This window comes from Daphnia pulex, chromosome 6 (genome assembly GCF_021134715.1).
Source record: "Daphnia pulex isolate KAP4 chromosome 6, ASM2113471v1".
Lineage (NCBI taxonomy): Eukaryota > Metazoa > Arthropoda > Branchiopoda > Diplostraca > Daphniidae > Daphnia > Daphnia pulex.
In genome coordinates this window covers 2,120,647-2,136,096 of record NC_060022.1, presented here as the reverse complement: position 1 = coordinate 2,136,096, position 15,450 = coordinate 2,120,647, and the positions used below count along the sequence as shown (strand labels likewise).

At 38.7% G+C, this 15,450-nt stretch overlaps 3 protein-coding genes across 3 annotated transcripts; 2 read left to right on the top strand and 1 right to left on the bottom strand.

The window, feature by feature from the left end:
• Positions 1-5,444: 5,444 nt before the first annotated feature.
• Positions 5,445-7,806, bottom strand: LOC124196372 (bestrophin-4-like). The gene is made up of 13 exons (XM_046591421.1): positions 7,674-7,806; positions 7,481-7,591; positions 7,303-7,396; positions 7,137-7,223; positions 6,947-7,042; positions 6,835-6,859; positions 6,664-6,753; positions 6,468-6,586; positions 6,336-6,371; positions 6,131-6,256; positions 5,949-6,056; positions 5,804-5,863; positions 5,445-5,736 (listed from the first exon to the last, which is right to left on the bottom strand). The coding sequence occupies exons 1-13, from the start codon at positions 7,790-7,792 to the stop codon at positions 5,731-5,733; spliced, it is 1,077 nt and encodes a 358-aa protein (XP_046447377.1). The 5' UTR covers positions 7,793-7,806; the 3' UTR covers positions 5,445-5,730.
• A 152-nt stretch (positions 7,807-7,958) lies between these two features.
• LOC124196371 (bestrophin-1-like) lies at positions 7,959-10,883 on the top strand. The gene is made up of 11 exons (XM_046591420.1): positions 7,959-8,835; positions 8,903-9,013; positions 9,105-9,288; positions 9,362-9,457; positions 9,605-9,629; positions 9,699-9,907; positions 9,987-10,022; positions 10,106-10,231; positions 10,302-10,409; positions 10,467-10,526; positions 10,608-10,883. The coding sequence occupies exons 1-11, from the start codon at positions 8,603-8,605 to the stop codon at positions 10,665-10,667; spliced, it is 1,248 nt and encodes a 415-aa protein (XP_046447376.1). The 5' UTR covers positions 7,959-8,602; the 3' UTR covers positions 10,668-10,883.
• Positions 10,884-11,534: 651 nt separating this feature from the next.
• On the top strand, positions 11,535-14,169 carry LOC124196370 (bestrophin-2-like). The gene is made up of 12 exons (XM_046591419.1): positions 11,535-11,667; positions 11,730-12,173; positions 12,268-12,375; positions 12,572-12,752; positions 12,843-12,929; positions 13,010-13,043; positions 13,113-13,318; positions 13,400-13,435; positions 13,511-13,636; positions 13,707-13,814; positions 13,891-13,950; positions 14,033-14,169. Exons 2-12 carry the CDS (start codon positions 12,043-12,045, stop codon positions 14,090-14,092), a joined length of 1,137 nt encoding a protein of 378 aa, XP_046447375.1. The 5' UTR covers positions 11,535-11,667; positions 11,730-12,042; the 3' UTR covers positions 14,093-14,169.
• The last annotated feature ends 1,281 nt before the right edge of the window (positions 14,170-15,450 follow it).

Below are 15,450 nucleotides of genomic sequence, written 5' to 3'. Positions count from 1 at the left end.
TCAAGGAAAGCTGATTAGCATTTAAATCGTATTGTTGACACACTTTTGGGGTAGTGAAACTCGACACACGGCAGATGTTGTTTGTCGCGGCCCGTATTTGTCTTATTTCACGCATCGATCGACTGTGGGAATCCAAACTCTTTATACCAGACTCAAATTCAATCATTCAATGAATCTTATCAGATTACTTGCTACCACACGCCCCAGCAATAACAATTATTTACATCCTTCTACTAAACAATTCCAAATAGCAATCAACAAGTTCCAACAAAGTACGAACAAATTCCAAACGAAATTAAACAAATAATTTGTAAAAAATTCAAATGATTTGATTGGCATTTTGTGAAGTAACAAAAAAAATTAATTTCAGTAATACGATTGCCTTAACCCTTTCGTGGATACAGAACATTATTAGCCATCACTTGATTCAATGTCGTTCGAGAGAAATTGCTTTGCATTAAAAACGGGTGTAGCAATTTCTCAGCTTGACGCATAAGTGCGCTTGCATAATGAATGCAGAGAGATAAAAACGAAAAAGGGATAATTTCGTTTTCAACTACTTGATTCGGAGCGAAATAATCGGCACTTGTTAGACGAGAACATCACCATTATTTCCTTTCTGTTGAAATTAGAAAACGGAGACGAAAGCCAATAGTTCAATCCCGCGAGCTGGCTTTAATCGGGAATAAGAGAAACACTCAAACACAGGATATGGAAATGGGACGGAGAATCCGCAAAGAAGTGGAACTGCGGGGGGAGAGATATAGCAGCTACTAGAAGCAATAGCTCAGGATCTCCAGAATGAAGGCGAGCGTAGAGCAGGACCTCATAAAAGTGTCTGCGTGAATCACAACAAAACCAAAAGCACGCCAAGGGGATTTCCTTTAATGAAAACAGATCGAAAAAATAAAAAAGAAGAACTGAAAAATAAAAAATCTTCAATTCAAAAAACTATTTTTCAAGTTTTCTGTGCTTTGACGCCATCTGTTGATTGCGCCACTATTCGCATGCAAATCAAGGGGGCGACTACGTAATACAATGTTTGTTCCAAACGAAATCGTGAAAGTTGTAACTCGGTACATCATGGAGTGTTGGGAAAGCAAGAACGGGATCGGTCTCGATCCTGTTGGAACCCGTCAAGTAAAAACGTCTCTGGGGCAGTAATCGATGGCATAATGCAATTATAAAGTTCCTCTATATGCAGTAGCAGCAGCCACGTAAGGCAAAACACCATTGGGAGAGTCTTGTTCCGCGGCAATAAATACAGAATGTGGCCCACGCCAGACTCCATACGTCGTTCCCCAAGTTTGTAAAACGCCAAAGCAGCCCAGCAGGGTTGGCCATTTTGACTGGATGCCGGATACTAACAGGAAAACGTCGTGACTCTTTAGAGGCTAGATCCGTTCAACTTTTCATAGTACTACTGCTTGCTGTATCGTGAGCGTTTGAAAACTTGGGTCAATGAATGATGATCGCAATATACCAAGGCGAACCTACTTCGCCCTCTGTGTATCTCCCTTATTCCCACTTTCAATCCACTGTAGGCTATAGAACAGACCGCTGCTCCGATGACGATACCAACGTAGTTTCTATGTCTATAAACGGGAGAAAGTTTGCGAAAAGCTCCTCTATATGTATCATCCATCCCCAATTCTACGTCGCTCTCGCGAGCTGCCGGAGGTCGGAATCCTCCGGCTACCTAATCAAATTATGCAAATAGAAGAGACAAATTGAACGGCAAGTGAAGAGGGGCAACCCTCTAGAGTCACGACGTGAGTTTAATTTTCAACCGAAAAGTAACAGAAACCACTGACTGAGGAAAGTGAGGCCCCAGACGCACACGAAACAAACAAAAAAACCAAGGCACGCTAACTGAGTGGACGAGGTCGCCTCCGTTTTGAATATTTACTATGAAACGAGCAATGTAATTTATGAGAAATGAGTAAAACAAAAAGTACACAACTGGCTGAAGACGTTCATCCGCGAATTAAAACGAATTTGAAAAACAACGTCACTGCCAATTATCATTCAATCGATTTAAAATAGAATTGGAAGATAAGAGCAAGAATACGTAATGATAGTGTGATGTACAGTTAACTACACATTACACTACGCAGTTTGAGCAAACAACTGCCCTTTTGTTTGCAAAAATTCGATTTTAAGAGTTTTCCTCTAGTTTCGAGAGTCGATATATCGACGTCGGAATTACTCCCGAGGTGAGAAATAGGACTAGGGATCTTTTCAATCAACACATTTCTTTTGATGGGCACTGCTCGAAGCACTGCGTATACAAAATACAAAGAGGTTTCCCTGTTAATTGGAAACGGTGTGGGATATGCAGTAGGTGACCTTTAAACCCACAACAGGGAAGAAAATTGAAATGTAAGGCGAGAAAGATTAACCGCTAGCTTTTCAAACAGTTCCTTTTGATCCCACAGGATCCCACAACGGTCGCCTTCAAATGTACAATTGAAAAGGGTTTTTCCTTAAAGAACTCTATACCTTGTTCAATTATTCATCTTTCCATTGGTACTTTTTCGTCACACGTGTTGGTTCGCTTTCGACATGGTGGACAAATGGACACTAATATTCAAAAAGAATAAAAAAACATCGATTCGGGGGAATATTCGACACAACTTTACGTTCTGCGTTTTTAATCCCAAATCAAATTTTAAACGAGCAAAAATAGACAAGGACATGTGAAAAACAGAAAAATCAACAAATATCTTTCTTCCGACAAAAATTGATTTCTTCCGACGTTCGCTGGTAAAGCACACACAGCTGAAACGTAAACACGGGGTACCATATTGCAGTTCTCATCATCAGACTCACAAATAGGATCAATTCTCAGAACTAGTCGATTAAGGTTAGTGAAAGAAAAAAGCCAAACAAAGATGAACTAAACAATTAGAAACCGGATCAATTTTGGGGTAAACAGATACACAATGCCTAACACAGCACTGAGCCCTGGGGCAAGAGGATCAATTTCTCTCCAGGAATAATCATCAATAGCTTGAGGATGAGAGTACAAGTATAGTACGCCGTAATTGTTTATAGGATTGGTGGATGTAGCATAGCTGCTACACCGAGAAAAGTAATGCGAAACCAACAATAACACGTTCCCCTAGACTCTCAGCGCGCATCTCTTTCATCACATCGCCAGTCTTTCGATCTGGGACACAAATCTACACTCTGTAACCAGTCAATATGTAGACAGACCCACAGCATGCATCTACTGTGTACATCAACATCTCTAGAATTACCCTCGTCACTCGTGATCCAAAGCTGCACAAGTGGTAGTATATTCATCAACAAGGTTATGACTTAATGCAATTTATACACGAAGCCAAATATCGCCGACATCGCAAGATAATAAAGCTCAGAGAAAAAGGGGAAAAAACATTGTGTAACTAGAAATAGCTCTGATGTTACCCGAGAGCGACATCAGATTATTTACAGACTGCGTACATTTGCCTGACCATTTTCTCAATGCTGAAAGCGCTCGTACATTCTGTATCCCATTCAGTCGTACACAATAAAATGAAGAATATTGCTGGGATTTTGAGCCAACAATATTCTTAATTGAAATCCAGAGTCTGTACAGTACTGACAGTTACTCCAATCATACGCCAGTCTCTTCTTCGAATTGAAATGAAAATCAATTAATATGTTGGAGAAGGAAAAAACATCAAAAGATTTAAAAAACAAAAATGCTTCAGGTCTACGGTTGTTCGGTTGAATTAAAAAGTGTGCGTCCGTGCCAAAACGTATAACATGCCTTTTAAGGAATAAATCGAATTTAGGAACCGTTTCTTTTCGGCAGGGAAAACGCCGGCATCATTAGATGTCAAAAGAACAGGATGCATAAATAGCTGAATGTACAACAAAACAAAACCCTTCAAAAACAACACCACAACAAAACAAACTCCTTCACGTAATCAAATTATCATTCATGGTCAGACAAGCAATCTCGTGCCTCGGTGTCCATTCGCATTCAAACCGGCAATTTTATTTGCACGCTCAAAAACGGGAAAACGGAAAAACTAGACAGCTGACATTCTGACAATCTCTTGGGAATCACGTGAGCATTTTCACACTCGAGTCTATTATTTTTTTAAATGGAATATTTGACTACAGGAGGATCTGCCCATGTAGCAAATCAAGAAAATCAAATGAAGTCATGACGTTCATGATATACGTAAAACAAAGTTTATAATGAGAAAGGAAAAGTCTAGGCTGTCGATTTCCAAGTTTTACTAGGTCCTAGATGCCTAATTTCCCATCTTTCCACAGCAAAGGGAATTAATTGCCTTGACTAGAGTGCTCTCAGGACGACAAAAACTATTAGTTGTTAAATTCAGACCTCAAGAGCAAATTTTCACCCTCATACGATTTGGACGATGGCAACAATTCAACATGGCCGGGGATTAAAGTTTATCGACTTCTTCTTCTCTCAAACTAGACACAAAACTCCTCTACAGGATTGCAATGATTGCATAGCTCCAGCCTACGTCTTTCACCAAAGAAAACTACAAAAATGGGAACTAACCTGCTGGATTCGTCATGGCGACGAAATCTCAACCACGACGCCTCCATTTGTTTTCGATGCCAGGCGTGTCGTCATTTTTCCAATCACATGGCGGTCTAGGCAGCTAACAAATAATTTTCATATTTTGGATCTAGAGCAATCAAAAGAATCAGTCTATTAGTACAGAAGAGAGGCAAGGTAACAAAAACGTCGAATGAGAACCTTACACGATAAAAATTACGGAGCACTTGCACGTTGCTGTTATCTGAGACTTTTGGCGGTAGCAGACCACACACGTGGAATCGTTGAGATACTCAGACACAGAATCAAAATGGCGAAACTCGAGGCAGTAAAAGTTAATTTTGTCGATTGATCCATTTACGGTTTGGGAATTGTCAAAAATCCTTCACTCGAAACTTAAATCATTCTGATATGATCAATCAGCTTTCTTGAAACGTCACGACGACGAAAGCTTATTTCGGGAGCCTGTTGGAAGTACCAACTTGTTCTCACTGTTCACTGTTCACAGAAAATAGCTCGGCAGTTTTGCAGTGTTGCACTGTTACACTTTTATTTTAAAGTGAAGGAGGGTTCGAATTTTCTAATACGCAAGCTATTGCATAATCTTGATAAAGGTGGGGGATTTATTTATTTTTGTTCGTAGGTTAAATTTTCTTTTTTTTTTTTTGTTTTTTCGTCTTTCTTTTCTTTTCCGCCTCAGGATGTTTAGTATTTCTCCCTATCACTAGATGGCAATACTGGCTGTATGCTGTAAGCATTATTACAGCTACCGATGTAATTGCGTGGCAATTGGCTGCGCAACTAATTCCCTACCTTTACTCGTTCAAAATTTCTCTGTGATAATTTTAGATGAAGCCAGCGGAAAAACTTTCACTACTTGGAGGTAGGGATGGTTTTAACAGTAAAGTTTATTGGACATAATGTTTGTGAGTTAGCGCTTTAACATCAAAAATACTAACAGCACAATTATTTTTGTATTTACTTCAACATTCCGTGAGCCAATGAGATGCATAACACATATGGCGTTTCCATTCAAATCGTTCGTCATTAATGGAAAATTACGAATGAAAGTGATTAATGTGTTTAATTAGAGATGCTTTGGTCGGGTAAAACACCACTTTGTCGGTATTGTAATAACTATTCTGTGTGTGTGTTGTGTTAGTTCTCTATGGTATGATTCTCTATGGCTGATAAATCAAATCAGATTAAGCCTTATTATTATCGAAAATTAAATTTTAAAGTAATATCACTAACCATGTTGTCGAAAATGTCATCCAATTCTTTATTATAGAGGCTTGCCAACCGAAGGGAGTCCTACCGTGAAAAACAATCTCATTAGTTTCATCTTGCAAATTAACAATCTTTAACGAGGTATTTAAATAAGGCAACGAAACTCTACCTGAACGTGAGTTTTTAACAGTTGTTGGACGTCGATATCGTCGTCATCACTTCCGAAAGGATTGACCGCGGTGCGGCCAAAATTAAGCCAAATAAGGAAAATGAAAAACTAATTGAACAATGAAAAAAGAAAATGAATATTTTGGCTTCCAAAATGAGATTTGGCTTTAAGGATATACGGACCTGTAAGCTGGGCATTGCGGGGACGTAACTTACAAATCCTTCCAAAAACACGTCCTTCTCTGCTCCATCAAAATTACGCGACATCAGCGTGATCAGCCCATAAACGTAGACGAATATTATCGCAGCCTTTTAAACATAATAAATTTTTTTAATGGCTTCATTTTCAGTTTAAAGTATTGTAGAGATGGGCACGCTGGTCGCTTACCTGAATGAGAGCGTGAGGAAGATTTTTGGTTGCAAACTTTTTTTCCGGAAGTATTCCGAAATAGATTTCAAAAAATTACGTTGTTATTAAAATACAACTTGAATAGAAATAGTACTAGTGATCAAATCGAACCTTTATTGTGTTACCACAGCTTTTCTTGAAGCCCAAGATAAAATCAAGGAGTTTGACGTAATTGCCTTTATCGGGGTAACGATTTTCAGTTGCACAATCCCTTGCCAACAGAAGCATCCCTATTTAATAGAACCGCAATAACACAATGAGCGATTATTATGTCCTTGTTTCTTTTCTTTATTATGTAATCTGTTACAGTCGATGGGCAGTAGAGGGCGTGGTGTCGTGTTCGCGGCAATGGGCTCTACCCTGTCTAGAAGATACCTCTCGTTCTCTCGAATCAAACCTGGGGAATTAATTAAATAAAATCCAATTAATTCATCAACAAAGAGACTCACTAAGTCACTAAAAACTTGCTCATTAATACCTGCTCTTTGAAGTGATACCATGTCCTATTGACGAAGCCAAAATGGTGATTACAGTGAAGTGTACTATACATTTGAATTCAGTCGAATCAAATAAGGACAATAAAATCTTACCGGAAATAAATCCCGAAGCGGTTTGCTGACGATACGATAAGTTAGTACCCAAGAAAGGACCGCCCACCGTGCGAACTGCTCAACAAGAACGGCACCCTACAAATTTTAATGAAAAAGTGCCATGGGCACGTATTTAGCATAGATAGGAATTGTATCGGGATTTAAATTAGTAGCCAGGTATCATAATTACTTCAGGTAAATCTTGTTTGATCGACATCAGGAAAAATGAGACGAGTTTTGCCGTTCCAGGCATAGCTGTATGCATCGTGAATAGACGCTATGTGCGGAGATGAAAATGAATCAAACGTTAGCACAATAAAAAAAACTATTGCAACGCAATGTAGATTGGAACTAACTTGCATGGCTGTTGTCGTAAAGAACCCCAACATTATCATGAGATTTAGGGAACCCGTTTGTTTGGAAAAATATTTGGCCAGCGCCCTGAATGCTCTGCCCACATTGGTAGAAGATCGATTAAAAAAGTGTTGTAACCGGTTGATTGAGAAAAATAAAATCAGATGAAAATCAACTTACATTTTGCCTTCTTCGTCAAGACCAACCTTGTACACTATTGTCAACGAATAGAAAAGAACGCAGTACACCAACATCTGCTTCCAGATCGTCTTGTAAATACTTCCCTTCCAACTATTGATGAGGCCGAATTAAAATGTTATCAACATAACATACATAATATCAACATAATTGAGTATATAATTCAAATCTATACCGGAAAAGAATCAAAATGGTTTCCCCAAAAGTTTGTTTTTGAGCAGGTTGTTGGGAAGATAGAAGGTTCATCGAAATGACACATAACGCCGATTCAGTTCGATTGGTTACGGTATTCATCGTATGATGGTCTTGACTTTTACAATTTTATTTAACGATAGATAGTTATTGGGCACCACCAGCGCGTCCGATTGTCACTGATTCCCTTTTGACACTGATGCTGTTCCTTCTTTCGTTTCTAAATGAAATTTTACAATCCAGAAGAACGATAGTTATTGCTGAATACTACAGACGGGAAGCCCTCGGGCTTAAATTAATCTGATATGCTCGCGAAAAATTCTCTCATTACCGGTTCGTCACAAACTTGTGCTCGAACATTTGAAGGCCGTTGCCTTGTTGATTGTGATTCTATCGATGGCACCACGCCCATCATCGTCCAGTTTTTCGGAAGGTTATAACACTGGGGGTCTTCCCCATTTGGGTAGTCTGTTCTTATAGCCACTTCAACCTTTTGAATTTGTCAATTTAGCGACATTGCTATAACTTGATTTCAACGTCTTTGCCACGCAACCCCCTTTCCTTAAGTATATAAGAAGGAAGTTTATATTTTACAAATACATTGTATAATTTTAATTACGCCTGCCCTTCAAATTAAATTTGGGAGTAGAGTTGAGGAAGCCATTGTTAAAGCGATTTGTGTTAAAAAAGAAGAAAGAAAGTAGTGGAACGGGTTTTGCGAATATGTATTCCACAATAGCTCGAGGGCATTTGAAAATTTATTATTCGTCCAGGGCGTCATCACTGGGAAGTTTGCTCGCATAGGGTAGTTTCTGTGGTATCAGAGAGTCAGTAGCGAGCGTCTGCAAGTGGCGCGTGTCTATCGTTAGTTCTCCACAACTCCATAAGTTGATTATATAATCCGTCGCACTTATGAGTTCTAATATTTCAGCAATGCAGTACAGCACAAGGAACGAGAGGGTTAATGCAATCACTGAGATTCCATTGAATAATCTCAATGCGTCTCAGCAGCAAACTTCGACGACGGCCGTTCCCATTTGGCACAACAATACGACCAAACATCCTGCCATTTCTTCGATCCTGAGTACTCCCGCTCAGCAGAGTAGATCTCCTATGTTTGGAGAAAGCTTTCTAACTCTCTTTCAGTATACGTTCAAGTTGCATCTTTTAGCAATCACGATTAATAATGATTTGATTTCCCGTTGTTTGCAGATGGAAAGGAAGTATCTACAAGACATTATGGAAGCATTTTTTAATTTACTGCGCTCTGTATTACCTGCTGACAGTTGTGCATAAATTTGCCCTAAATGGAGAACAGAAAAAGTGATTATTATACGTTTTGACTTTTAATATTTTTAAAAAGCTGATGAACTAACCAGTTGTTTGTGTGTTATTGTTTTAATTGTGAGGACAGAACATTTGAGGCTTTGGCGAAATACTGCATGACTAACCCTCCAAGTCCGACGAATTTGATAATCATGTTGTCCTTTTTCACGACAACGGCTATGCAACGTCGTTTCAGCGTTCAAATCAACATGGCGGGAACGTCCAGACTTATTTCCGTTTTCGTCATGGGACTTAAGCCAAATCTACGCGAAGTAAGTCGTGTCTAATCTATTATAAGAATTGAATGGGCATGATTTAATATTGTAAAACATTTTCGCACTCAAGGGACCAGTTATTGTTGAACATTACGCTCGTTGGGTGGTTCTTTCTTGGGTTCTTACGTATCGTATCGTCTGCAAACCCTTGAGAGACTTATTTCCGGTAAGTTTATATTTTTATTTCCGGTGAAAAATCATTATTTGGTTATGGCCAGCGTTATGCGTGATTTATTGATTATTCGAGTTAAATAATGAATGTATCTTGAAATGTGTTTTGTTTATCAAATGTGTGAATTTTATTTTGTTTAAGGACATGACGTCACTCCAAAGAGCAGGTAAAATCACGAATTCAATCAAAATGTTCTTTGCTTATAATTTAAATTTATGTTCGATGCGCCCATTAGGAATTATACAAAACAGTGCAGAGCGGATGATTCTAGAGAAAATGGAAATCGAAGGAGACCCGACTCCGCGTCCTTTAGTAGTGATCGACTGGTTGATCCTGTTGATAAAGAAAACGCACAAGAAAGGCCGTTTTGCCGAATATAAATATTACCTCCAATCCGTGGAAAATGTGTTGGCCTACAAGAAAAACTGCGGAAACACTATCAAGGTTTGACACAAATATTTAATGATAATGTGATAACTTTCTCATAATTAATTCTTAAAATTTATTTTGTTTTCTCCAATAGTTTGCGACCAAAAATATTCCTTATGCTCTGATTCAGGTAAGCATTTGATTAATCTATTTCAGATGATCATCATTCTTTTTCTTGATTGCAGGTTTTAATACATTGTTTTACATTCAAAGGTGGCGGTAATCGTCGTTTATCTTTATGGGATATTCACGTTGATGGCACGGAATTTTGACGGAGTTGAGAAGAGCGTCTTATTGGGTGGAATCGTCAATTATTTTCCAGCCTTTTCCAGCATACAGGTGAACTATCACTCACCCATCATTCCAAAAACTAAATTTCAATTTTTATCATTTTTCGATGTTCAATCAGTTTTTCATTTTTCTCGTCTGGCTGAATTTCGGTCGCACTGCCGTCAACCCCTTTGGTAGCGATGACGATGATATCGACGTGAAACAATTGCTTGCTACTCATATCCAGGTATATGTCGTAGTTGTCGTTGATCGACAAACGTTTAAAATTTAACATTTATGACAGGATTCCCTCCGATTGGCAAAACTCTACAATCAGGATCTGTTGGATTTGTTGGGAGAAATGGTCAGTTAAGTTTATTGCTGTTGTCTTATAAGCATTGCAGAAATTTTAAAAATGATTTTTTGTTTAAATTTCTTTATACAGCCACCAAAACCAAATACGGAAGGTTCCACAAACCAAAATGCTGCCTCTGCCGCAAAATAAATTTGATTAATAATAACAATATTTCATGCAAATAACATTTTCCCTGACTGTTTTACGCCATTTTTTTAAACGTCAGATGACAAATAGGGCTCGTGCTTTTCTACGAGACACAGAAATAATTGAGTAACCCATCAAAGTACACAACATTATTATCATTGTACCATAGACTTTTTGACAGGTGAATGAATCTAAAATAAACATGATGATTCATCGTTATTGCGTTATTCAATTGTGTCTTTATAAATTCAACACAGAGACCCCTTTGTGATCGTCGGATGCTATATTTGCGGGAAACAGTTTACGCAAGGCAATCATACGACTTGATAAATGCATCTCGCACTACGTCACCGCACGTTCATAATTCATATTAGCAGCACTTCACGAAAAGCGTAACCCGGCGTAACCCGCTAACATTTTCGCTACACGTAAAAGCGGGCGGTGCGCTCGTCGTGACTTTGTTCGTTCCGAGTACTTTTCAATGGCAGAATAACAAACAAATCCCAAAGTAAATAGAAACCCTCTTTTTTTTTTCTCCTTTGATTTAAACGAGTTAGCAACAAGATGCCTGCAGCGAGAAAAGAATGCCGGTAGCCTACAAGGACGCCAGCTATTATACCCCGTCAGTTCGTCTACCTGTCCCCCCCCCCGTACGAATCGTCTGGAAAAAAGAAAAGAGAGAGTGGTGGTAGGGATAGGTGAAAAAAGAAAGTATACGGAGGCAAAGAAAGAAAATTTCAGAAGGTCAAGAAAGCTCAAAGATTTTCTTATTTTACCAAAACCAACGCTTGAAAGTAGTAAGCCAAAGGACAGAGAATAAACCGCACAACAGATTCTAAAGACGCAGTAATGTTGAAAGTTAATTTGCACTTCAATATTTATTCGGCAGTGAATAAAACTAAAATCGCAGTTATACCCAAATACGGTATCTTACATTATGCCTTTTACGTTGGCATATCTAGTTTGTTGGTGAAAACAAAACTTTTGGTTTCCTTTTAATTATGTAAAAACATTCCTGAGTTGTGTGGGGTCCTCCTTTTTCCATTTGACCAAATTTTTCGTTAGTTCCATTTAGGTGCAATAGAGAGCCAGCGGGCATGTTTCTTCTTTATTCAGCCCGCTTCTTCTAAAACTCTACACGCGTGACAAGCCCGCACCTCGGGCGATTATTTGAAAGGTAAAATGTCCACGGATCAAAGTAGTCTTTAAAGAGTTTCCGTGGTAATCGGCTGCTGGCGGAGACGCGGCTGCGCTTTTAAATAGTGACGTTCAAAATTCCCGCATGACGAGAGTTGAGATTTTTAATTTCCATCAACTCTGAACAAAGTGTGTATCACGCGTGATTTGCGAATCGAAATATATTTACAAAAATTAGACGATGCGTTACGACAAGAATCAATCGCACGTTCAACTTGAACGCAACACGAGTCAAGTGCCGTCGGTGCTGGCGTTCAATCAGACCTCCCCGGACGCCAACCGCTTCGGTGAATCTTTTCGTATACTATTTCGGTAAGTAAACATCAAACTAATTTTTACTTTTATCATGTATTTTCATAGTTTTCAAATTTAATTCGATTTACATTTTTTGAATTAATTTTATTAGATGGAGGGGCAGTATTTACAAGTTTATTTGGAAACACGTGCTGGTGTACTACTTTCTTTTTTACTTGCTGTCAATACTGCACGGGGTTTTGGACATTGAAAGGAAAAAGTAAGTTCATTTCATTCCTATTAATCGTCGATAATTCGAGGCCGATAAGCGACATGTTGTGCAAACGAGCTCCCGTGAGGGTCCGGTTAGAAATTTGCCGCTTGGGCGCTATGAAATGAAACTCTAGACGGACCTTGGCCCTTTTCACAGGCGTACACGTAATCAGCTCGCCAATATAATTTGTGTCGTTTAACAGAACATTTGAGGCATTGGCAAAATACTGCCTCAAAAATACCAATTCCATCAACCTCATGCTTATGCTGACTTTCTTCACGACAACGGCCATGCAACGGCTTTTCTCCATACAAACAATGATTCCTGGGACGGCTAAAGTCATCACCTTTTTTATTATGTCTCTCAAGCCAAATATGCCTGAGGTAATTCGTCAAATTAGGGTCGCATTCATCATGCACATCTGACTGTAAAATTATAAGCTGATGATGTAACTTCCTATTTGTTACACGTAGGGACCGATTATTGTTGAGCAATTCGCACGATGGACGGTACTGGCCTGGATACTCACTTTCCGTGTTGTTTGTAAACCTTTGAGAAAGGTCAGTTAATTTTCTGTTTCTTATATTTCTTAATTATTTAAATTTCATTAATTAAATTTCATTGTTTTATCCATTTGTAGATGTTCCCTGACATGATTTCGCTTCAGGTGGCTGGTAATGAATCGAAGATATTCAAGTTTTATTCAAGCTTAAATTTTATTAAATAATCATTCGTATAATCAGGAATCATTCGAGAGAAAGAGAGATGCATTTTAGAAAGAGTGGAAACCGAAGGGAACAAGACCCCACGCGCTTTGATTGTAATCGACTGGATGCTTTTGCTACTCAAGGAAACTGCAATACATAATCGCTTTACAGAAAAATCTAACCATCTTAAAGTTCTGGATATTGTAATGGCATTCAAGAAAAACTGCGGCAACATTATCAAAGTAAGAATGGGTTATTTCTTTTATTTCTATTTTATCGTTTTATCGTTGGAATAACAAAATTTCTTTCGGAAAATTAAACAGTTTGCAACCAAAAATATTCCTTACGCCCTCATTCAGGTACTAGCAAATTATAACAGTTTTTATGCGTTTTTATGTTATTACATAATGAAATGTTTAAAATGTTAATTAAAGGCTGCAATCATAGTGGTCTATGTTTACGGACTGGTCACTTTGATGGCCAGAAATTTTGAAGAAGCGGTTAACAGTGGCTTCTTGGAAGGCATCGTGAATTATTTTCCCGTGATTCCCAGCCTACAGGTTCGTGTCATAAAAGTGTTTCTTATAATACCAAGTAGTCGAGCGCATCTTACTCTTATTTTAAAACTAGTTTTTCATCTTCCTCATCTGGTTGAATTTTGGCCGTACGGCTGTCAATCCTTTCGGAACTGACGATGATGACATCGACGTCAAACTCTTATTCCACACTCACGTTCAGGTATTATTGGGAGAATTAAGTTGATAATGAGTCTTATAGCTAACAGAACATGTTTTTACTTTATTTTGTGATACAGGATTCTTATCGATTGGCAAGTTTGTACGCTCAGGATTTGGAACAAGTTTTTGGCGCCATGGTAATTTCGATTTTTTAAATTTATGTTCGATGGTTTTGATGATTAATTTGTTTTTTCTTCTTTTGCGCTATTTAATTTTCAGCCACAAAAACAATACAACGACGCTTCTTCCCTGCAAAATGCTACCCCTGTTGGAAAATAGTACAACATCTTTGGGTAGTAATGTGAGTGAACGTGTAAATAAAATACAATTCCGTGAACTCGGAACTAATGCACTTACTTAAGTTTCACAAGTTTAAATAACTGCTGAGATAAGTAAAGAAAAAAAACTTTGTATTTCTAAGCTGCCGCGACACATTTTTGAGATTCATCACGGCGACGAGTGCACCAATAATTCTATATGCGACGTGCCATAAAACGTGCGACGGGATGCTCGTCCAGCAGGTCGGTCAGATTGGCCAGAGGTTTTTCACCGTTGAATTCGTAAGTTGCGTAATCAATGGTCCCGATCGTCTCCAGGCCGTTTTTAGCAGCAGCTTTGGCACTGTATTGACTCACCGCCGAACATTTGACAGCTCCGGCGTTGTTGGCCTTAGCCAAGTCGAGTGACAGAGTCGCTAACGCTGTTGCTAGGCCCAGTTGGCCATACGTTTTGTCGACTGACATAATCCAAAGTTCAAAAATTGTCTTGGTGTTGTAAGTCGCAAACAGATCAATGCCTCGTTCGAGGTCGTCAATTAGTGACACAATCAGTAGTGGCTTTTCTTGAGGTGGTGGTTGAGCTGCATGATCATTGGCCTCGGATTTTTCTATTAATTTGTTTAGTGCAATAGCCACCAGCCGGCCAGTCGAATCGCGCATGGTCAACGATATCGGATCTTTCAAGCAGCTGAACATTATATGGTTTTGCGCATTTTGACGGGCACTTTTATCTATATCGCTCGTTTCGTTATTTCTATCGTTGACCAAGTAACAGACAGGTGAGATTGAGTTAAAGTGATGTTTCCTAAATTCAACCATTTCCGCCAATTCGTCCAATCGAGCCACATCAATTGTGAGCACTCGACCGTCCTTAGCAACAAAATTTCTTGGAAACGAATTCATATGGGCACTGTAATTTAAATGTGGAAACCATAAAGCTTTAAATGAAACTATTCAAATAATCGCAAATAATAGAACGTCGTGCGAGAAAAAATTTTAACCTTTTACCTGGGAAGTAGATAAAGTAAGGCGACACTTGTTCGCTTGTTTGTAAGTGACTAAAGGTAATTGTTGAGATTTCTTTGACTGCTGATTCGGTAGCTGCCAGCTGCTGGTGACCGTGACGACTATATCTTAACGTTACCATAAGAGGACTCGCAAAACCTCCAGGTATCCACAGCGGGAAAAAACCGGACAGCGAATATTGGCAGTTATTCAACAATCACCCAAACATATCAGTTCAATTAATTTTTTTTAAATTCGAATTTTGCGTAGCCGGCATCGTATAATGTCATCATAGCAATCTCACTTTCAGGTATTGTTAGGACAAATAAATTGATGGATGAGTGTCATAGCTAA